The sequence below is a fragment of the Megascapheus bottae genome, chromosome 17, assembly GCF_031878675.1.
Source record: "Megascapheus bottae isolate mThoBot1 chromosome 17, mThoBot2.hap1, whole genome shotgun sequence".
NCBI classification, from domain to species: domain Eukaryota; kingdom Metazoa; phylum Chordata; class Mammalia; order Rodentia; family Geomyidae; genus Megascapheus; species Megascapheus bottae.
Window position 1 is genome coordinate 32777181 of NC_143525.1, and position 16948 is coordinate 32794128.

Genomic DNA, 16948 nt, shown 5'->3' on the forward strand with positions numbered 1-16948 from the left:
GACCTGGTAGCTGGCACAGGTGCCTGCTTAGGACCGGCCCGAGTGGCTGCTTCATCCCCCTTCTAAGTCAATTCATGTCATGAGCCACCCAAGACCACTCGCGAATCTGAATCAACAGAACTGATGGGTGCCCTGTGTATCCACTACTTGCCTGTGCTTACCCTCTCTTGGTTCTGAGACAGTTTCCAAGGCCTCCTTACCCTAGACACAGAGGCACAGGCCAAGTGCAGATGGAACAGGTAAGTTTTTATTTGGACTTCCAACGTTCAGAGAGCACAGGGTCCCCTTTCCCCCTCTCAAGGCCCCCCTTCCCTATGTCCCCTCTCTGGGGAACACTCAGGGTACAACGGCATTTGTCCTCTGGAGTCCTTGGGTCCCTTCCCTGCCCAACTCACCCCTTTACACACACGCACCCCTGCGCTGAGGGTGAGAGGGTCCTCCTTCCAGGGGGAAGGAGCCTGGAAGATTTGGATCAGAACGGCACATGCGTGCTGACAGCAGTGTCTACTGCCACTGGCCTGGGGCTGAGGCCTGGAGGAGGCTCGTGGTGGAGGGTGTGGATTCATCGTGGGCAGTGGGCTCCCTCGCAGGAGGCTCCCACCTCAGCCTGGGGCCCCCCACAGCCTCTGCTCACCTGTCCTTCTGAGGGAACGACTCTGAGGTAGATTTCACAGGGAGAATGTGGGGGGTGAGGAAGGGGGTTAGCTCTTTTGAAGTTGATCTCCACAGCACCCTGGGCCCATTTCTCAGGTTCTGGCCTATGAGGCAGGGGCTGATGACACCCACCCAGAAAATAAGAGGCTGAATCATACAGGGGCTCCAGGGCTCCAGTGTGGGGGACACCTGCTTGAGGATCTGTGCTCTCAGTGCCAGGGGCGCCCGGAGGGGGACCTGGGAGGCTGGCAGACAGCCCTGCAGCCTGAGGGAAATAGTCCAGGACCTCCAGCCCCAAGACAGCCTCTTTGGAATGGTCCTCCCTCTCCTCTTCCTCTCTCCCTGTTCCTCAGGGCGGGGCAGAGGGGGAGAACAGAGCTGGCCTCCAGGGACTGGCAAAAAAATAGGATGCCTCCTTAGCCCCAAGGCCAGCTGTGGGATGGAGGACCTGCATCTCTGTGCAGGGCAGGCTCTGGGCCCCCACTGGAAGATGCTCCCTGGAAGAGCACAGCCTGGTCAGATGAGCAATTGGGGGAGGGGCTCAGGAGCTCCCAGGAGTAATCTGAAACCTTCCCCTTCCCCCGAGCTCAAGCACTAGATACCTCCTAGGATTCTGTTCCTGTTTAAGGACAGAGGGAGAGGCCTGGGGGTACGCCCCTCCCCATCCAGCGCATATCCCCATCTCCCCAGTGTAAACTCAGAGGATGAGGGATGTCTTGTCTGACCTCCTGGGAAGAGCCAGAGCTGAGTGGTGCCTGGACCAGGGAAGATGGCACTCACATTGACTCAGTAGCTAGTGGAGGTATCTGGGGGACCGCAAGGGGCAGGGGCCCCCCCGTGAGATTCATGCAGCATTCAGTGAGTTTTGGGGGGTGATGAGAGAGGACAGAGAAACAGCCAGATAGGGGGAAGTGCCCTAGATCTTGCTGTTCTCCAGGTGGGAGTCAATGTGTTTGATGAGGGCATCATCCGGGTACCCAATAGGGAAACCCAGCTGGCAGAGGGGGCAACTTCGTACATCAGAGCCCACGGTCTCCATCAGCAGCTGTGGGGAGAGAAGGAGTTACATAGAACCCCCACATCCCAGTTTCCAAGCCTCAAGATTCAGCACAGAGACAGCTGCAGCATGCAGAAGGGAGTCAGAGCCCTTTCTCCAGCTTAGCCATTCGCCTGCCCAGGGCACAGGTCCCCAGGAAATGTGTGAGAGTCACTTCTCAGTGGCCCCCGGGGCACCTACAGTAATGAGGGATGCCACGGGCCAGACATGCTCTCAGAGTGACTAAGACCTCACTGCAGAGAACTCAAAGCACTGGATAATTCCAAGCTATGTACAACCCCAAAATAATTTTGTCTGGCTGTAGAATATATTTTGGTCTTTTCAGATGACAAGGGCTAGCTAGTCATGACATTCGGGAAACTCATTATTTCAGTGAAGTGATAGAGCCCTGGGATAGGATGTCTTCCAGGACAGATGGAAAACAGGGGGCTGTGAAGCCTGGAGAAGGGAAGCAGAGTGACTGGTTGGTCCCTTGTGGGTCCACAGCCTTAAGTATGCCTACCCCACCATACAGAGTGTCGGAGGCAAACAACCTGCAGCCTGCTTTCGGCTCAGTGTCTCTTCTTAGTCAAGAACCCTCTCGGTAATTCAATTTTTAAATATCCTTTGCCTCCATTTTATGGATGGGAAGTCCAAGATCAGAAAGTGTAATGTGTATGAAGTTCTGCAGCTAGCTGGGGGAAGGTGGAACCAACTGGAATCAGAATCAGCACTGAGGACGGTCCTGATTTTTTTTTTGCGGGGGGGGGGGGGGGGGGGGGAGGTCTGTCCTGTGGCTCGAACTCAGGACCTGGGTGCCTTCTCTGAGCTCCTTTTGCTCAAGGCTAATAAAGCTCTTATCACTCAAGAGCCACAGCTCCACTTTCAGGGTGGTGAATTGGAGATGAGAGTCTCACAAACTCTTCTTGCCCGGGCTGACTTTGAACTGCGACCTTCAGGTCTCAGACTCCTTAACCACAGCATTAGACAGAAAACCCAACTCCCAGCAAGCAGACACACCCACAGGGGAGGTGACCTGTATCCTAAGCTGGTGGTCCCAGGAACCCTCCCTGTCTAGAGTGGGAAGGGCTGACTGGCGGGTCCCCCAGAGGGGCGAGGTCCCCAGGCCCAGGGTGGCGCTCTCCGCTCCGGTGGGGGGGCGCACTCACGTTGATGGACGGCCAGGATTGCGCGTGCTCCGCGTGGGCATAGGCGGTGGCAGCCGGCGACTCGGGGATGGGGAAGCCGGCGCAGAAGGAGGCGCAGCGGATGGTGCCCGCCTCGGGGCTGGGCGGGCTGGCGGGCACGGCCCACTCGTCCTCCTCCGACGGCTGCTTCTCGAAGCGCAGCCGGATGCCCTCGAAGGCGCGCCGCGGGCTGAGCGGCCGGCCGGGCCCGTAGAGCTCGCCGTAGGCGCGGGGCTTGGGGAGCGTGGCCGCCTCGGCCTGCAGCCAGGCCGGGCAGGCGCCCGCGTACGCCGCGCCCTCCGCCAGCTCCGAGTAGCTGCGGCGGCCCTGGAAGCCGGCCTTCACGTGGTGGCTGGGCGGCTTGGCGTAGGCGCGCTCGGCCAGCGGCGGCCTCTCCCCGGGCGGCGGCGGCGGCGGCGGCGGCGGGGGCCGGGGCTGCGGGGCCGGGCAGCTGGGGGGCACCGGCGAGCGGCGCTGCGGGCTGGGCGACTGGCACGGCGGCGGCACCGGCGAGCGGCGCTGCGGGACCGGCGAGGGGCAGGAGGGCGAGGCCGGCGAGCGGCGCTGCTGGGGCGAGGGGCACGGGGGCACGGGGAGAGCGGCGCTGTGGGGCGGGGGACTGGCACGGGGCGCAAGGGGGTGCCACTCGGGCGGGCGGGGAGGGCGAGGGGCACTGCGGGGACGGGGAGTGGCGCTGTGACAAGGGCGAGTGCCTCTGACCTGCAGGAGAAGGGGGGGCACAAGGAGACGCTCAGGCCTGTGGGGCCAGAGCCCGCCCGATTTCCTCCAAGTGGAAAGGTGACGCCTGGGACGAGGGTCATCTTCCTCCCTCCCCAACCCGGCCTTGCCGTCCTGTTCTCACCTCCACTCCGGGCCTGCTCCTGCAACAAGGTCCTCAAGATCCTCCCTTGCAGGGAGCTCAGCTCCCTGAGCCGGCCCAGCTCCTCCGTCAGCTCAGTGTAGGCCAGGGCCAGATTCACCCTGGGGGCAGACGGCAAGGGATGGTGGGCTGTAAGTCCCAGCTGCCAGGAAGAACCGGCTCTGCCCAGCAGCTGTACCTGGCCCAACTCCTCCATGACCCTCCTGCCCCAACTGTAGGAATCCTCAGCCTCTAAGGTCCACCTCAAAGGCCACCTCCTCCAGGCAGGCTCCCTCTGCTTCCAGGAAATATTTCTAGGGCTAAGGCAGAGGTTTAGGTACCAGGGGTGAGGGTGGATGCCAGAGAGATTCCAAGGAATCCCTCATGTGCATCTGTGGCCTGAACACAGCTCCTACAGGTGGTTAGGATGTTTTCCTCATCTATGCAGAAGCTGTGATAACAAAATAGATGCATCAAAGACTTGTGTTGAAGCTGGGTACCAATGGCTCACACCTGGAGTCCTAGCTACTTGGGAGGCTGAGAGCTCGGGATGGAGGTTTGAAGCCGGCCTGGGAAGGAAAGTCCATGAGAATCTCATCTCCATCAAACTACTTAGAAAAAGCCAGAAGTGACACTGTGTCTCAGGCGGTTGAGTGCTAGCCTTGAGCAGCTCTGGGAGAGCACCCAGGCCCTGAGCTCGAACCACCAGACCAGAGGGAAAAAAAAAAGTGTGCTGACTTTATAGTAAGTAGTCTTTGTCACTGCATTTTCCCAGAGCACAAAGTAAAAGCAGAACATAGTCTGTTTGCTGGAGGAGGAGTCCGTGAAAAGCGCCGTCCCCCTTTGAAAAGAGCAAGACTGAGTGATAAGGGGAGAGACAGTCTATCCCACAACCCAACAATGAACAACTCTTAAACCAACTGGATCAAAGTAGATTTGAGAAGGGAGTCTGGGGACAAACCTGTCCTCAGCACACTTCTGAGGGAAACGTCCTAGGAGCGTTCACCAAGGTTCTGTGCTGTACCACCACCTCATCTCAGTTCCCACATGCGATCATGTGTCCTGGGCTACCTTACCTGCATCTCATGGGCAAACGGGAAGACATGGCATCTTCCTATCAGACTGGGAGCTCCAGGTGTGACTGACATCACACTGGAAATTCCAAAGCCAGTGGCTTAGCCCTATACTCATAGCCTCTTGGAATACTGAGAACACAGGGATCTTGGTTCAAAGCCAGCCCTGGCTGGCCATCAATGGCTCACGACTGTAATCCTAGCTACTCAGGAGGCTGAGATCTGAGGATCGAGGTTCAAAGCCACCTTGGGCACTAAAAAGTCCATGAGACTCTTATCTCCAATCAATCACCAAAAAACTGGAAGTGGCACTGTTGCTCAATGGGTAGGGCGGGAAACTTGAGCTGAAAAGCTCAGGGACAGCACCCAAGCCCCTAGTTCAAGTCCCCCCCCCAAAATGGGAGAAAGGCTCAACATTAATGTTCTTGCCTTAGGTTACTAGGCCCTAGTAACACTAATTGAATGAGTGAAAGGAGGGAGAGAGGAAGGAAAAGAGGGAGGGAGGGGAGGAGGGAGGGAAGATTTCACTCCTCTTTAGACCAAGGGCAATGTGAAGAGTAGGACTGTGCCATTCACTCCACTGTGGGGGCCATGGGGGGTCTGGGGCAGCACCTTGATGAAGTGCCATCCTCTATCCACTCGGCCATAGTTGCTTTCCCATCCACCTCCCCTGCTGCACCTCAGGTGACAGATACAGGTCGCCACTTTCACACTCTGCCTGGGAGATCTCACCTGCCACACTCAGTTCCCCCTCTTCCTGCGTCTTTTCCTCCCTTGTCAGGAGCCACCTAGTTTCCAAAGCCTGGATCCTGAGTCTGTCCTTCCAGAAAAAAACAGGACCGGGGCTGGGAGCTTTGTCTAGTGCTAGAGTGCTTGCCTAGCATGCACAAAAACCTGGGTTTGATTCCTTGGTACCACATACATAGAAAAAGCCGTAAGTGGTGCTGTGGCTCAAGTGGTAGAGCAATAGCCTTGAGAATGCCCAAGGACAGTGCTCAGATCCTAAGCTCAAGCCCAGGACTGGCACCAAAAAAACAAAAACAAAAACAAAAACCAAACAGACAAAAAACACAGGACCTTAGGAAATGGAAAGAGGAAGCCCTGAGCCCAAAATACCCAGCCTCTATCCTGGTTGACACCAAGTGTTTGGGCCAAGCAGATACTGTCCTCCAAGAGCCCCTGGCCACCCTCACAAAGAACCTGGGCAAGAGAAGATCTGACCTCCAGATGTCCCCTGGCTCCTTGGGGACCTGCCCTTTCAGTAGGCGTTCTTCCCTCCTAAAGATGCATACACCCAGCTCTGGAGTATGTTAACCTCCAAATGACTCACTGAAAACACTGCCAATTCAGTGGAAAAAAAAAATCTCAACTTCATAACACAACCAAGAGTTGTACACGTGCACTGAAATACACCGTTTGCTAGCTTCCTGGCCACACGTGAGTGCTTTTTCCACTATCATGACTCTGGGAAGAATGGTTCAGGTGAAGGGCAGCAGATGGCTATACCAGGGTGCTCCTTGATTGCTTAATTACAGAACAAAGACTGAGCCCATCATCACCTGGGTATAAAACAGAGTAGAAACTGAGGTACACAGAGATTAAATCACTTAGCCACAGTTCTAAAGCCCAGCAGTTGTTGAGCTGCTGAGACATCCAAAGTCCAATGCTACTGACCACTGAGTGTAAAGCCACCCAAACAACCAGAAAAAAGCAGGAAAGCAAGAGCAGTGAGGATAGAAGAGAAGCACCAGGCGCTCCTGCAGATGGCATGAGAGGCAAGGAGAGGGAAGAAGGTGCTAGACATACGTGGACATGGAAGATCAATTAGGAGCTGGCTTAAAGTCACAGAGCAGCAGTTACACAAAACAGAGATTCAGACATTTGCTCTTGGCACTTCAGCCTGTAGGCTGGCACCTTCCAAGGAGCCAGAGTGCAAAAGGCAGAGTTGGCAGGAAGAAGGGCACTCTCAAACACAAGTTAGTCCCCTCCTTCATTGATGTGTCTTTCATTCATTCTTTCCATGAATAATTCAGGATGTCAAAAACGTGTCTGGAAGCAATCATCTGATCGAGCAACTGAAATGAGGGTTAAACACCTGAACATCCTTCTCCAGGCCTCTTTCTGCTGCGAACCAGTTTCTGAGCCCCACAGGATCCCACACGTTCTGTGCTGCACCAGAGTGGAAAGAATGCAGTTAAACCAGAGTTCAAGCTAGGGTCCTATGATAGGCTTAGACCAGGAGAGTGGCTTAAAGTCTGGATGAAAGGTGGGGTGGGAATCAGAGGGTGCTTGAGGTTGGAAGTTCTTGTGGACCAGAGGCGGAATCAGAATTAGGGATATGATTAAAGTCAGAGATGACACTAGGGTCAAGACCAGCTGTCATGTGAGCAGAACTGATTCACAATTGGGAGGGAAACACAAATCCAGTATTCCCAATCCTTCTACCCTCATCCAGAGCTAGCCCCTGCTCCCCAGCCACTACCTCCTGTGGGGGAACTTAGGGGCTAAACTTTCCACCACCCACAGGCACACCCAGCACCAATCTTCCCGCCTGCCAGACCCTCAGGGAGGGGACCACAAGCACCAGACCGTGGAGGGGACTTGAGGTTGTGGGCTGGGGAAGGAGGAAGTCGCTTTGCAACAAGTCAATGTTCCACCACTTCCTTTCCAGTGCCTTGAGCCCTTCACTCTCCTCCACCAGCTACAGCTTGCGGTCCTGAGAGCCTAGCTCTTCATGGCAGCTCTGGCCAGGCGACTAGCAGACATCCACTGTGACTACAAACCATGGCAGATACAGCAGAATCAAGCAGCACGCAGGGACGAGGTGGGAGGGGGGCTATTAGAACTACGGCCCCAATTTACCAAGAATCATCCTAATCCACACTAGCTGCCACAGCATAATTATTAATAGTGCCCCTTTCACTTTCAAAAGCCATCAACATCACCTAGCCATCCTTCTCATAAAGGCCTCCTACCTACAGAAGAACCGGAGCAGGAAGACACACCAGTGAGTTCTCACCTGCTGGGGGCGGGCCCAGTACCTGCACTGCCCTTCTCATTTACTGGGCTGCTCAGCCCCTCATGTTAGGAGAATGAAGAGACATTGTATGTATCTCAGCTCACCTAGTGTGCAGCAGATAAAAAGCCAGGAGTGCTTGGGAAACAAGCAGCTGCTTTTGAGCCCCCCCACCGCACACACACTGGTTTGTTTGTTTGTTTTTAAGACACCAGTTTAAGACTTGGTTTCTGAAGGAGGGAGGAAGTGGAGTTTCCCATCAGGGAACCAGCAAGCAAGAGCTGCTGCGGGCCTCGCTTTCAGGCCCAGGGTTTGGAAATGGGCTCAAAGCACCAGAGTGCCTCACACCAGCTTGACAGCCCCTCTCAGGCTGGGGTTGCCCAGAGGCTGTAGTGCTCTGGGGCTAATTCTGCATGCACTGGATGCCCAGGCTGAAGGAGACTTGAAAGAAAGGAAGTAGGGAGGGTGAGAAGCGTGAAGGGGGAGGCCCAGAGCCCGCTGGTATGAGGGCATGAGGCTAAGCTCTGGGTACGTGGGGGTCTCCGACTTCCGTCCTGACCCACCCCACACTGCCCTTGACCTCCGTGCAGAGTTTCCATCCTCTCTCTCCGAGTTCACACTTCCCCACCACTAACCACAGCCCACGGCAGAGGCTTGTGGGCGGAGAGAGGAGGGGTGGGAGGGGTGGGCGGAAAAGGGCCCATAATGCAGCACTGAGCCCCCTACGTTGGGAAGAAAAGAAAGACCTATAGTTGGTGGTTTCTCCCTCCTCACCCATACTGAGCCCATTTTCTTCCTGGGCTCCCTAGCCAAGGAGCCCCCTTCCTCCCTGCCCTCTTCTCTCCCTTGGAGCCTGCCTGGCATCGCTATCACCCTCAAGCTGTGGCCCTCCTCCCAGTTTGCCCTCCGTCTCAGCACTGCATGCCCACTCAGGAGCCTATGGGGGGGGGGTCAGGGGTCCTGCACCTCCTCAGGAGCATGGCAAGCCCTTCTCCCTCTGGGGTAACCTTTCCCATTGGGTCTGGCCACCAGGACGTAGTGGGAGAGAGAGCTCTTGCCCCTGGGTTAGACCTGGGCTGGGCTGGGTGACCCCATGGCTGAGGAATTCAAGCATCAGGGGCTGGGAAGCCACAAACCAGGAAAGCTGGGGCAGGGGCTACTTCTAGGCCAGCTCCTTGGTGTGACCAGGATCAAGAAGGGGGCTTGGAGAGACAGAACACACGGTGAGGATTCTTGCAGTCAACCTGGCTGAGACATGACTTTCAGGATACAAAAGAAAGGGGTGTCCCTCCATACCCCCTTCCACCAGAACCCAGCCCCAGATGTCCACACCTGGAAAAGTGCTTACGTAGAATTTCCACTAGCCCACAGGGTCAGCAGACACAGCAGGAGAAAGAAGGAAGAGTGGATACCTGGCTTCCTCAGCGGGGAGGGAGCCCTCGGGAAGAGCCTCTTACCAAAAGGGACTGAGTTTTGTTTTCTTTTTTTTCTCCTTTTGCTGCCCTGGGGCTTGAATGCTGGGCCTGGGCACTGTTCCTGAGCCTCTTCATACTCAAACCCAGTGCTCTACCACTGGAGCCATAGTGCACTTCTGGCTTTTTCTGCGTAGTTTATTGGAGGTAAGACTTTCCTGTCCGGGCTGACTCTGAGCCATGATGCTCATATCTCAGCCTCCCGAGTAACTAGGATTACAGGGGTGAGCCGCCAGAGCCCAGCGGGGACTGAGTTTTCTTTCTTTCTTTCTTTCTTCCTCCCTCCCTCCCTCCCTCTCTCCCTCCCTCCCCACTCCTCTCTCTGCCTTTCTTTCTTTCTTTCTTTCTTTCTTTCTTTCTTTCTTTCTTTCTTTCTTTCTTTCTTTCTTTCTTTCTTTTTTGCCAGCAATGAGCTTGAGCTCAGGGCCTGAGCACTGTCCTTGGGCTTTCTCAAGGCCAGAGCTCTACCACTTGAGCCTTAGCACCACTTCCGGCTTTTTTTCTATGGATGTGGTACCGAGGAATGGAACCTGGGTCTTCATGCATGCTAGGCAAGCACTCTACCACCAGGCTAAACTCCCAGCCCTCGCTCTCTTTCTGCTTTTTTTTTTTTTTTTTTTTTTTTTTTTTTTGTCGGTTGTAGGACTTGAACACTGGGCCTGGGAGCTGTCCCTGAGCTCTTCAGCTCAAGGCTACTGCTCTACCACTTGAGCCATAGCGCTACTTCTGGTTTTCAAGTGGTTAATTGGAAATAAGAGTCTCATGGACTTTTCTGCCAAGGCTGGCTTTGAACTTTGATCCACAGATCTCAGCCTCCTGAGTAGCTAGAACAGGTGTCAACCACTAGCGCCCGGCTAGGGGCTGAGTTTTCTAAGACAGTAAAACTACCAGGAGAGTGAAGACTTCCTTTGACACAAACTCCTACCGAGCTGGGGATCCACCACCCTTTCTCTGCCCCATCAATTATCTACCTCACCTTCCTCTCACATCTCTCAGTAAGGACTGGAGGGAAACTTGGGGTCCAGAGGGGTAACATCCAAGTCAGTACCGCAGTGCAGCTCAGGAGGAGTCTCTGGGTCACATTCCAGCATGCCAAGAAGTCTTCCCTTGATGCTGAGCCCATTAGGGGAAGCTGCACCGCCTCTTCTAATGGAAGGGGACTGGACTAGCTGATCCATCAAGAGGCCTCTGCTATGATTTCTGGTGCGAGCTACAGTTCTAGAACTGTGTGTGCTCTGAGTCTAAACACATGGGCAAGGTGGGCTCAAAGCCCCAGCTGCAAGCTAGGTCGGGACCTCTCCACAAGGCCTCCCCTCTAAAAGCAATGGAGCTGAGGGGTCCAACCCAATAGTCTGCTTCTCACCTCCTTACTATCACAGCTCCACCCAGGCCTTCACCCCAGGGCGAGGAAGGAAGTTGGCCAAAAGCTGGGAGGAAGTCTTTTGGGATGGAGGATCCCCTGGGGTTACAGATAAAGGATTGGTTCTGGTCCCACTCTGGCTCTCAGGCTTCCCTCTCCAATGAACGGGGGAAGTCTGTGCCACTTGTCTCATCTGGGGGTGGGGTGCGGTGGGGTGTGGGAAAGCATCTAGGATGGAAAAAGGTTTGCACTCTATTTCTCAGAAAGTAGGAGAAGATGAGTCTCTGGGTGTAGTTGTGAGAGACACCGGACACTGACAACGGGCTGCCCGGTCCCCTCCCTCCCCAGCACTCCCCCAGAGGCCTCCGCTGTCCAGCTTCTCACACCAACACACTCCCTTCCGAAATCTGAGCCCCACGTCCCCGACTAAGACTCCATGGTGGCTTCTACACCATCTTGAAACCTCTCTAAGCCTCCGGTGCCTCCCTTCTGAGACGAGCAGAGGAGGACCAGCTCTCTCCGGCTCACTAGGAAGGAAGGGCAAACCTAACCAGCCACGGGGGCCCCAGAGAGGCCCCAAAACTAACAGAGGACAATGACATGACAACAAAGCCACTGAGTACATCTCTCCCAGCTCGACACCTCAGGAAGAAACAGGTTTCATCCCCTCCTTGTCATGAGGGTAGAGCAACAAGCACCCCCAGATACCAGAGGGATAGAGAGCAAATTCGTGGGGCCCTGGACATGCTGCAGGTTGAGAGGTTGCGATCCGACTTACTGATCATCCCCCACTCTCTTCACCCATGCCATGTCCCTCTCCGACTGGTTGGAAGCCAGGTCCTAAGAAGAAAGGTGAACAGATCAGAGCCCACCCTCATCCTTGCCTGGACCCCATCCCTGCCATTCCATTTTTCCCTGGACTACTCGGGGTTGTTCTCCATCTTTACCTGGGCCCGAGTCTCTTGCAGCTGCTTCAGCTCCCCCTGGAGCCGCTCACATTCTGCCTGGAGCTGCTCCTCCCGAAGTTGGGCCCCACGGGCCTCCCCCTGTGCAGCCTCCAGGGCCTCTTCCAGCCGCCTCCGCTCCAGCTCACTCACACTCGGTGTGGGCCCAGGCCAGCCTGCTGCCAGGAGACAAGACAATGTCAGGCTGGGTCCAGCTACCACCATCAATCCCCAGACCCACACAACTTGAAACAGGTGGGAAACAAAGCATGAGGGACAAGAGAAACCAGAACAGGCACAGGAGAATGAGAAGTCACTGAGGCAGTGGGAAGGATGGGCTGGTTCCTGGTGTCAATCTTGCTGGAGGCCTCAAGAGACTCTCCCATGTCAGATTCAGAAGTCTAGGGCATTTTCACGGGCCTGTCCTAACCACAGCTAAGACAGGCAAGGACTCTGGGCAGGGGCACCCTCTGCTGGCATACCCACACATTGCAATGGGGCAAACAGACCCTGATGAGAAAGGCTGTGTTCAAAGGCGATGGCAATGGGAGAAGTTGGGGAACGCATAGAATATGTCAACATTTGGAAAAGGCAGGATGGGGTGATTATTGGATAAACTGAAGGGATTTTTTTTTTTTTTGCCAGTCCTGGGCTTGATCTCAGGGCCTGAGCACTGTCCTTGGACTTTCTCAAGGTTAGAGCTCTACCACTTGAGCCTCAGCACCACTTCCGGCTTTTTTCTATAGATGTGGTACCAAGGAATCAAACCCGGGTCTTCATGCATGCTAGGCAAGCACTTTAACCACTAGGCCAAACTCCCGGCCCTAAACTGAAGAGATTTTAGGGAAGCCAGAAGAATCCAATGGTGCTGAGTTGGAGTTGAGGAAATTATGAAATCATGGAATCTCACCATGAGTCAAGGCAGGTCCTCCTCTCAATGCCAGGTAGTGGAGGTCGACGTCAGCACAGGGCGGGGCGGGGGCGGGTGGGGCGCTCAGGCTGGAAAAGGATGTGTCCCGGAGGCCTTGCTGCTGCCTCAACTGTTGCTCCAAACCACAGATCTGCCGCAGGTGTGTCTCCACCAGGGCCCGCTGCAGGAGGAGATGGAGGGCTGGAGGTCTCTACAGGTCCCAAGGAGCTCCTGTGAGCTTCCCAAACCCAGGACTCCCCCATTCTGGACACTTCTCCCTGGAGAAGAGGCTACCAGAGTAGTCCACGCTCACGCTCCATCCCAGCACCTGCAGTGCAGGTGGTTCTACAGATTCCCAAGGCAAGGTCAGGTCAAGCATCTCTTTTCTATCCTCACACACAGAGCCATTCATAATAGCACTCCAAGCCAGGCTCTGATGGCTCATACCTATAATCCTAGTTACTCAGGAGGCTGAGATCTGAGAATGTGGGTTCAAAGATAGCCTAGGCAGGAAAGTCCTCGAGATTCTTATCTTTAATTAACCACCCAAAAGCCAGAAGTGGAGGTATAGCTCAAGTGGTAGAGCACTAGCCTTGAACAAAAAAAGCCAAGAAATAACATAAGGCCCTAGGTTCAAGCCACAACAGTATCAGCACACACCCACACACACATACACACACACACCCACACACCCACCCCCCCCCACACACACACAGAGTTCTGTATCCAGATACTGCCACCCTTTCAGGAGCATATAACTTCAATCTGCATATGTAACTTAATCACTTAGGGGTTTCATCTACCTCTGGTAGATAAAATGGGGATTGCAGTATCATGCCTACGCCTTACAATATAAAGGGTGCAATGAGTAAGTATAGGTAAAGAGGTGAAGCCTGGCACACAGTAAGTGCCATAAAAGCATTTGTGTACTGAAACAAAGCATTTTCACATGACTGCCTCATTAGCCTCATCACAGCTGAGTGAGGTTCTTATTGTCCCATTTTTCAATGAAAGGATAGAGGATGATTTGACCAGGGTCACAGGCTAGGAATCGGTGGAGACTACGTAACCTTAAGTCTAACACTTGCTCATCCACTTTGCTCACACAAGGCAGGCAGGCTACATTCTGACAGATCACACACCTATCAGATCTCATCCCTTATAGCCATTCCTAGTAGCCTCTGCCCCCACCATCCTTGCCTCCCAGACACAGCACTATGGGCACAGGCTTGACCCAGTGTGACCCACGGTGTTCTACAGAGTCACTGTATGGTCTCTAAACCCTGGATGTCACACACAGCCTCACTCAAACAGATATACATGAATACAAATGGGGTGCACATCACAAGCAGGGATGTGACAAAGTTATAAGGCTCACACATAGGTAACCGAGTACCGGGAACACATTTGATCACCCCCTACTCTCTCTGGGCCTCACCATCTCCCCCAGCTCCGTCTCTAAGTCGCTCTTCTCCACACACAGTTTCTCGTATGCCTGGATCATCTCCCCGAGCTGTTCTTCCTGCTCCTTATTCTTCTGCAACTGGATGGGCCCAGAGGGGAGAGCCAGAGTCAGGTGAAACCTTGAGTGGGGGCCGAGGGGCAGGCACCACCCCTCCCTAACCCTACTCTCAGCACCACACACAGAGGGGCAGGAAAAGCTGCAACTGGTTTAGGGAAGACCATAGTCATTCTTGATCAAAAGACCTATAAGGCCAGAGGCTGGGGTGGAGGAAGGGGAGAGGTGAGGGGGATATCAAAAGCAGAGCAGGGCAAGAAGCTCAGGGAACAGGGCTGTGTGCCAGGCATGTACTCACCTCATGTTGGAACTGGTTGAGCCGTTGCTGCAGACTAACCTTCTCCACCTCCAGCAAGGAGCCATCCTTTATTTCATAGAGAGAGAAGCCGTGCTCTTCTCCGAAGTCACTGATCAACGGGTACTGTGGGAGGCCAATCTTCAAGAGGGCTGGCACCCACTACACCCCAACCCCACAACCTGCCTCACAGGCCCCAGCTTTTCCCTTTCCAGTGGGATCCACAGCTTCAAAACGGATCCTTCCAGATTAGCTTCTGGGATCCCAGAGCTCCAATCCAGAGAAATCACATTACTCACTAGTTCCCCAATGTGAACTCTGACCCCTCCTCTGGGTCCCTGAATTCTCTGCCAGGCCCCTAGTTCCTGCGACCCCTTCATCTCCAGCTTCTGACCTTGATCTCATAGACTTTGAGGCGGCGACGGAGTGTGGCATTCTCTCTCTCCAGGCCTCCTAATCTTTCCTTGATATCTCCATAGGCGGTGATGAGGGCAAAGTGGGAGGCAGAGCACATGTCCCCTCCCAGTGAGGGGTCTGCAGGACCATCCAGCCACACCTCACTGGGCCCTAGGGCCTCCTGGGTCAGGATGCTGATGTCGTCTTCAAACATGGACTCCATGGTAAGTGCTGTGGCCCCCAGTGGCCTCCTAGGAGAGCAAGAACAACATGGAAGGGGCCACCTGGCACGTATCCCCAGTGCCCTCACGCTGGCCTGAACACCCTAGGCTGGGATAGCCAGGGGCACTCCCACAGCCCCTTCCCAGAAGACTATGCCCATCATCCTGCTGCTGCCCCCTTCGCGGAATAAAACTGAAGACTGGATGGGGGACAAGTGGGGGGTTGAAGATGTCAGGCCAGCCCCCCCCTCCGCCCCCACCGGCAGGGAAGGACTCCATCCAGAGCCCAGAGGGACCTGTGGATAGGAGGGCTGCCTTCCCAGCATCGATGACAGTGCCATCCACCATCGGTGCTCCCTCCTCAGCCCACTCTACCCCAGACCTCCCTTCTCCAAGTACCTCGACAGTCGCTGAGGTCCTCATCCCAGGGCCCTGGCACCACCCGAAGGAAAGCCAGTGCTTTTGGACAGGCAGCCCCAACAAGTCAGCCAGGCCTCACGGGTTCCCCGCCCAACTTCCCCATTTCCTCCCGCAGGATCCCAGAGTTCAGGAAAAGGAAGCCCCTCCCCCACTGCGCCGGGGCAGTGGCAGGCATCCAGGCGCTCCGAGCCCCCGACCCGGGACCTGCAGGAAGTCCCTGGCTGAGGGTCAAAGGGAGCGAGCCGGGTGGGGGCCTGGTTCAGTGGAAGAGGCTGGCCCAGGGCCACCCCAGTCTGTCCCAGTGTGCCTGCATGGAGGGACCTGGGGAGCCCTGGGAGGGGGCAGGAATGACTCAGGGTTCCCGAAAGAAAGAGTAGGCAGCGAGGGGGTGCGTGTGTACTTCTCAGGGCCCTGTTTATGAATGTGTGTGTGGCTGGCGTGTGGGGGGAGTGTGGATGTGAATGAGTGGAGGTGTGTCACCATCAGTGCGCGCCTTGGCCGGGCCGCGGCTGGGGTCGGCCGGAGTGGAGGCCGCGCGCGCGTGTGTGTGTGTGTGTGTGTGTGTGTACGCGAGCGTGCGCGCGTGAGCACGCGAGCGTGAGCGTGGGGAAGGTGCGCACGTTCGGGCCGTGTGTCACGTGAGGCACTATGGGAATGTCCGAGGTGTGTGTGCGCGCGCCGGAGCGTGTGTGCGCTCGGGCGCGGGGGTCCCCGACCTCCCCGAAGCTGCGCTCCGGGAGCTAGGGGCGCACTGTGGCTGGAGCGCAAGGGGCCCTAACAACCCCCCGTCACCCACTCTCAGTGCCAAGGAAACGCGACTGACTGGGTCGGAGTAAGGAGTGTGTGCCCGTTTGTAGAGCGGCCCCACCTTTAACCCCCTCCTGCCCACGCCGCCCCTCCCCCTGCTCCTCCCGCCCGCGCTCACCCCCCCCCACCCCCGGCTCCAGGGCCCACCCCGACTGGAGGGCTCGGTGCCCGGGGCGCCTGACCCATGCCACCTTCCCCGCCTTTCTCCCCCTCGCCCGGCGGCCCCGCAGAGCGCAGAGGGAAGGTGGCTGGGTAGGGGGAGCCTTCGGCGGCCCCTTTAAGAGCCGCCCTTTAAACCCCTTCAGCTCGGCCGACAGAAATCGTCGCCCCTCCCCTCTCTGGGACTGAAACCGCGCAGCCCCCACCCCCACGGCTGGCCGAGCCCGGAGCCCCCCCACGGCTGCCCGCCCTGCCCGGGGCCGAGCCAGGGGCTCTGGAGGCGACGCGGCCTGGAGAGAGCGACGGCGGCCAGGGCCCGGGGTGGAGGGGGAGCAGCGGGGGGACCCGCTACGGCACCCTTCTCCTCCCAGTCACCCGGTAACAACGGCCCGCCAACCTCGCGCCCCCTCCCCCGGCGCAGCCCGCGACCCCCGGGGCCGCGCGCGGGGCGCCGCTCCCCCTCCCCCGCCCTCGCCCCGGCCGGGGACTCACGGCTGCCGCCGGTTCCAGCTTGTGATCGCAGCTTACCCCCTCCGCCGGCTCCCTCCCCAGACGGGCACCGGGGCCCCCACCCCCCCCTGGCACCGCGCTCCGCTCCTCGCCCTGTCGCCGCCGCCGGG

General features: G+C 56.5%; 1 protein-coding gene across 1 annotated transcript; it reads right to left on the reverse strand.

Annotated features, from left to right (window-relative positions):
- Nucleotides 1-225: 225 nt before the first annotated feature.
- Tbkbp1 (TBK1 binding protein 1) lies at nucleotides 226-16948 on the reverse strand. The gene is given in 11 exon segments (XM_090350716.1): nucleotides 226-1699; nucleotides 2860-3471; nucleotides 3473-3597; nucleotides 3740-3858; nucleotides 11436-11497; nucleotides 11605-11780; nucleotides 12512-12692; nucleotides 13950-14054; nucleotides 14329-14451; nucleotides 14720-14972; nucleotides 16821-16948. Coding segments are annotated over 10 exon segments (1857 nt in total). The 5' UTR covers nucleotides 14945-14972; nucleotides 16821-16948; the 3' UTR covers nucleotides 226-1570.